The sequence below is a fragment of the Limulus polyphemus genome, unplaced genomic scaffold, assembly GCF_000517525.1.
Source record: "Limulus polyphemus unplaced genomic scaffold, Limulus_polyphemus-2.1.2 Scaffold1297, whole genome shotgun sequence".
NCBI lineage: Eukaryota > Metazoa > Arthropoda > Merostomata > Xiphosura > Limulidae > Limulus > Limulus polyphemus.
This window is the reverse complement of record NW_013666907.1, coordinates 264,462-271,408: the sequence shown is the minus strand read 5'-3', so window position 1 is coordinate 271,408 and position 6,947 is coordinate 264,462. Positions and strand designations below refer to the sequence as shown.

At 34.4% G+C, this 6,947-nt stretch overlaps 1 protein-coding gene across 1 annotated transcript in view; it reads left to right on the top strand.

Annotated features, from left to right (window-relative positions):
• The window catches only part of LOC106463002 (PGC-1 and ERR-induced regulator in muscle protein 1-like), a 3,063-nt gene extending 2,184 nt beyond the window's left edge, over positions 1–879 (top strand). Inside the window, exon 2 of the mRNA XM_013922967.1 lies at positions 93–879. Within this exon, the coding sequence (XP_013778421.1) occupies positions 93–879 (787 nt within the window). The remainder of the gene's footprint in view (positions 1–92) is intronic.
• The last annotated feature ends 6,068 nt before the right edge of the window (positions 880–6,947 follow it).

The following is a 6,947-nucleotide window of genomic DNA, read 5'->3' as shown; positions in this document are numbered from 1 at the left end:
GCAATCTTTACACAATAACCAAAATACACTATTAAACCATTTTGTTTACAAAGTACACCAGAATATGCTGTTAAACCATTTTCTTTACATAGCAAACCAGAATACGCTATTAAACCATTTTGTTTACAAAGTACACCAGAATATGCTATTAAACCATTTTGTTTACAAAGTACACCAGAATATGCTATTAAACCATTCTGTTTACAAAGTACACCAGAATATGCTATTAAACCATTTTGTTTACATAGCAAACCAGAATATGCTGTTAAACCATTTTGTTTACATAGCAAACCAGAATACGCTATTAAACCATTTTCTTTACAAAGTACACCAGAATATGCTATTAAACCATTTTGTTTACAAAGTACACCAGAATATGCTGTTAAACCATTTTCTTTACATAGCAAACCAGAATACGCTATTAAACCATTTTGTTTACAAAGTACACCAGAATATGCTATTAAACCATTTTGTTTACAAAGTACACCAGAATATGCTATTAAACCATTCTGTTTACAAAGTACACCAGAATATGCTATTAAACCATTTTGTTTACATAGCAAACCAGAATACGCTATTAAACCATTTTGTTTACAAAGTACACCAGAATATGCTATTAAACCATTTTGTTTACATAGCAAACCAAAATACGCCATTAAACCATTTTGTTTACAAAGTACACCAGAATATGCTATTAAACCATTTTCTTTACATAGCAAACCAGAATACGCTATTAAACCATTTTATTTAAACCGTAGACCAGTGTATTCTATTAAACCGATTTTTTACACAATAGACCAGAATACGCTACTAAAGCAATCTTTACACAATAAACCAAAATACACTATTAAATCATTTTGTTTAGAGATTAAACAATAATATTGTATTAAACCATTTCCTTTACAAAGTAAACCAGAATACGTTACTAAAACATTTTTCACACAGTAAACCAAAATACAGTATTAAACCATTTTGTTACACAGTAAACCTGAATACTTTCTTAAGTGATTTTGTTTACACTGTAAATCAGAATACGCTACCAAACCATTTTATTTACAAATTAAATCAGATTACGCTATTAAACCATTTTCTTTACTTACCAGACTAAAATATGCTGTTAAACAATTTTGTTTACACAGTAAATCAGAATATGCTATTAAAAATGTTTTTATAGAATAAGTTATTAAAACATTTTGTTTAAACCGTAAACCAGAACTTGATATTAAACCATTTTCTTTACACAGTAAACCATAATATATATCAAACCATTATCTGTACACAAAAAACTAGAATACGCCTCTCAAACCATTTTGTTAGCACAGTGAACCAGAATATACTATTAAACCATTTTGTTTACGTAGCAAACCAGAATGTGGCAGTTTTACCACAATCTTGAAATAATAAACAATTCACAGAAGAAAAAAAAGTTAATTCAAATCGTTAGATTTATTTTAAACTTATGGTATATATATGGGAGATATACTTATATGTCAATCTAGCTTATCCAATGAACCCACAAGAACTTGTGGTGCAACAGAAACAGCATTATGTCTCTGACGGAAATAAAGACCATAAAAATCGATCCAAAAGCTTACCTAACCCTGTATTATTGATTTTAACCTTTTCGAGTCATTCAACAAACTCTACATTTACTGCACCAGGAACGATTTTATTTACACAAATTTAAAACATTTTATTCTTTTTTTTCCCCCTTTGACATATTTGATTTATTTGTGACAGCACTGATACGCTTATTTGCCACTTTTTATAAGTATGTTCTTTTTTTTGCTTTTTATATCTAAAACAAAAGCGCACACAATGAACTACTGGTGTTTTTGTTCAGAAAGCCTAGAATAAAAAACAAATTTGATTTACAAAAACAAGTCTGTTATAATGCTAACTTCGTGGCAGAGCGGTAAGCCTCATTGCTTATAATGTTTAAATTCGGATTTCAATTCCCGCGATAGGCACAGCGCAGACAGCACATTGTGCAGTTTTGTGCTTAACAACACAACAAACCACAATTTTTAACAATAGAAACGTACCTTCAAAATGTTCACAAATGTATTAGGACTACAACTTCAAATAAGTTAAGTATAACATGATCTATGCTCCAATTAGATTTCTAATAATAAAAAAGGACAGCTAGTCATTAGTTTAATGAGTTAGTAAAGGTTTTGGACAAATGTCATTAACAACGATCTTGAAAAAAAAAAAGTGATTAAGTTATGGTGGCTTACTCATTTCAGTGTATTAGACAACGTACATGTCACCAGAGGGATGTAGCAGATGTATAAACCGTACGTACATACATTCTAAATCAATGCCCCGATACTTTAGGCTGCGTTTTAATGCTGTAAGTGCGCAATACCCTGATCTTTTTTAACCTGTGTTTTATTAGTACATGTGTGTGTGATTAACAATCCCACTTGTAAATTAATAATGATGTCACAATAAAAATGTGAATGTTTTAGTGCTAATTAAACGTAGTTACTAGTACTGTTTTCTTTGTTTCAAGCGCAATGCTACACAATGTGCTGTGCCACCTTGGATAAGGACTTGCCGGGGGGGGGGGTAAACTCTTGTGATAGGAATAGATAAAGTAGGATAACCAAAGAAGTTACAGGGGGTTAATCGCATTTGATTAGAGCGACTTGAATATTATAATACAATAGTGTGGCGTCGAAGAAGTGAGTGGTGGCACTATGGGTGGCGCATTTATCTATTTATTTGGCACCAATGTCCCCAAACTATGGAGAGCAATTTCTTTTTTTTTATATCTTGTGGTAGTGGGACGTGAACGATGGACGTATGAATCCATAGTTCGGCGTGCTAGCTACTAGGCCACGCTTGAAAGATATGTTACGTCTATTGAAGCATCATATTTAAATTAACAAAGCTGGATCTCACTGCTTGGACTTTTCACTGTTCCTTTTCATCAACATATTATATTCGATACTTGCTTCTTGGACTTATTAATGTTTTATTTATAATAGTACAGAAAATATTTCAATGGTACAGGATTCTCTTAATTTATAATTCTACAAATATACTGATTGTTACAATAAACCTGTAAGTCGTTCCTGAAGAGCCTTTACTAGATAGTGTTAATAAATACGAAGATAAGTTTGAATAAATATTTTGAGCAGAAAAATAATCCAATATTCTACAACGTTATGAGTATTTTTTTATTGATTTTGTTAGTTTTTTTTCAATTTCGCGCAAAGCTACTCGAGAGCTAATTGCAACAGCCATCACTAATTTTGAAGTGAGAGACTAGAGGAAAGTCCAAATCTTGGGCTTCTCTATACCACGAACAGTGGGATTAACCCTCACATCATAACATCCCCACGGCGAATGGACATTGATCAATCTTAACATGCATGTTCTTACACAACGTAGATGCCCGGCACGGCCAGGTGGTTAGGGATCTCGACTCGCAATCTACGGGTCGCGGGTTCGAATCCCCGTCCCACCAAACATGCTCGCCCCTTCAGCCGTGGAGACGTTATAATGTGATGGTCAATCCCACTATTCGTTTGTAAAATAGTAGCCCAAGAGTTGGCGGTGGGTGGTGATGACTAGCTGCCTTCCCTCTAGTCTTACACTGCTAAATTAGGAACGATTAGCGCAGATAGCCCTCGTGTAGTTTTACGCGAAATTCAAAACAAACAAACATACACAACGTAGATTAAGCATAACGCTTCGATGTTTCATTGGTCCCCTTTAACGCTTTGGTTATTCAGTTCTCTTCTAAAAGGTCAATGTAACAAAACAAACTTTCTTCACCTTATAATGGTTTTGTAAAAATAAGAAAGTAATTTCATTTTTACAAATTTAATAATCATACAATAAGAATGATTTTCAATCGTTAAACAGTTTTCATAACTAAGATGAGGCATGGCCAATTGGTTAACGTTTAGGGCTGCATGTCGGAGGGTACCGGATTCGAGAATGATGATGCTGAATATGCTCTGAAATTCCAGCTTTTGGTGAATTATAAATGAGACAGTAAATCTGATCAGTTTTTCGGTTCAAAGGACCAGATAAAGTTATTTTAGTGGTGAATTTATTGTCTATTTGCATTTGTTTTGGTTAGTAGTTTAAAATTAGAGACGAAGAGAGTCTTTGACCTAGTCGTTTAACTTATGTACACGTAAGGTGCCTTTTAACCTGAAATTTCCAATCTACTCTAAATTAAACTGTGAGTTGTGACAAATGAAAAACAAATGTCCATGCATAAATAACGCATTTCTTTCAAAAGCAGTCTTATAATGCTAAAACGATCATGACTTATATACTTCTTAGGATGCTTTTTCCTCTACAATTTGTTACTGTATTGCTATCAAGCAGTTAATTCTGTTCTCCGCATCTAATCTGGAAAATAACATCATTGTTTTCAGTCACGTTAAGATACCACCTGGCATTCTTCCCATTACTATACAGTGAACACACCATGAGTGTACCTGTGGTGCAGAGATAACCATGATTAATATTATTTCCACATTTCGTACAAGTACTGTTATCAGTATTGTTCATCCTATCGCTTTTGCTTTTCTAAAACAAGCAAAAAAATCGATTCCGCTAACTTCGAATTAATATTTAACTGACTGCTTTTATTACGCTCACTACGATATGTGCTAATTTTAACTTGGAACTGACGATAATGGTTGGGTGTGTACTAGTGGTTAGCGATCCGAACGATCCAAGATTCGTGTCCCCTTGCTGGAAAATCACGATCCTAGCTTTAGAGCCATGAGTGCATTATAAGATCGATGATCAAATCCAATTACTTGGCGATGGTGCTTTTAACTAGTTCCTCCCTTTAGTTTATCAGTTCAAAATTAGAGATGACTAGGGCAGATAGCCCTAATGTAGTTTTGGGCGAATATCCGAAACAAAAATGAAATTATCCTCATACAGCAGCCAATCTAATCAATGATCAAGAAAACATATTTAGTTCTGCAAAAAGTATATGAATTATCGTGCATTTGAAACTTTAAGCCTATTATATATTGTCTATCGAAAAAGTTTGTAATTAAGCACAAAGCTACACAATGAGCTATCTGTGTTCTGCCCACCACGGGTATCGAAACCCGCTTTCTAGCGTTGTAAGTCCGCAGACATACCGCTGGGTCACAGGGAAGCCTATTGAAAAAGAGATAAGCTAGACGTAAAGCGTAACTACCATAGAACCAACCTAACAACTTATTTTGTTTTTATTTTTAATGCACGGTAAGGACATATACATGTGTGTGTATGTGTGTAGAGACATTTGGCGATAGCTACAGAATATGGTTTAGTTTGTTTTCAATTTCGCCCAAAGCTACACGAGGGCTATCTGTGCTAGCCGTCCCTAATTTAGCAGTGTAAGACTAGAGGGAAGGTAGCTAGTCATCACGACCCACCGCCAACTCTTGGGCTACTCTTTTGCTAACGAATATTGAGATTGACCGTAACTTTCTAACACCCCACGGCTGAAATGGTGAGCATGTTTGGTGGGACGGGGAGTCGAACCCGCTACCCTCAGATTCCCAGTCGAGTGCCTTAACCTCGAGTGCTGGCTTTATGATTTTTATTTATTTTTTGATTTATACATTTGATAATGTTTGTTTAGTCTAGAGGATGAGACAGTCAAGATGGACAAATAACTCCCTTACTGTCCCTAAACATTATGTTATTAAAAGATGTACAAGTTTGAAGTACACGAGTTTGAAGTACATGCCGGGTCTAGCTACAGAATATGTTTCGATGGTTACGAATTTGTTCATGTAAAATTTTTCAAGGATATTTTTACAGCTAGTTATTGTTAAGTCTAATTCTTAACCCAAAGAAGTTTGTTTGGCACTAGTTTACAGTTCTGTTATCATTTGTGGTAGAAGAATACATGTCAATTGGTATGAAAATGAAATGAAAAAGATCGAAAAAAAAACAACCTGTGATATTATATTACGTTGTAAAATTAAACCTTCATTGTAGCATAATGTCATTGTTCATGGCTTAGGCCATAATATTAAAGCGACGGGGCATTGTGAAAGAGGTGAAATTTTATGTGGAGATTAGTTATGTAAACTTCACCTTCACGTGACATATAACAACCAAGACAACAGCAAAATAACTGTTTAACTGCCGTCAAGAAGCAATAATGCATGTAGACAGACAGATGGCCAGATAGATAAATTTCAGTTGAAATATATATTTGTATTTATGTAGAAACGAATCTTCATGGGGTACAAGTTAAAACTGTTTAAATAATTAGTCAAGTGATAAAAAAACAAAACATGTCTTGCAGACATTTTGTGACAGATAGTTTCGATATTGCCAAAATATTTAATTGTAAGAAATTAAAAATGATCAGGAAACATCAGTAAGTCATGTTTATCACTAAAGTAATTCCAAGTCAAGCAACAATCGCTGGCAAACCATCATTCTGAACGCTGTGTCGTGTACATATGACGTAATTCACTAATGCTTCACTATTTAAAGGTTTCCGACTATCAATTCTCAGTACTGTTATATTCAGCATTTTTAAAGCTCACAAGATGTATTGCGTAAGGCGAATGGTTAAAAAAAAAGGTTATTTGCGTGAGTTATGCAGAATGAACAGAAATCTGAAGTTCCTCAGTTTGTGGGTTTAAGATAGCTGGTTTTCTTTTTCCTGTGATTGTATATGTGGACTTGTATATATTCTACGACAATATTAAGATCACATAAGTAAGATACAAACTCTTGGGCTACTCTTGTCTGATCGAATAACAGGATTTGATCGCCACTCTTGGAGCACTCCAATAGCTCCAAGTGCGGAATGAGTTTTTGTAGCAACTGGTCGTGAAACATATCAATCTTCGGATTGATCACATAAGTAAGATACAAACTCTTGGGCTACTCTTGTCTGATCGAATAACAGGATTTGATCGCCACTCTTGGAGCACTCCAATAGCTCCAAA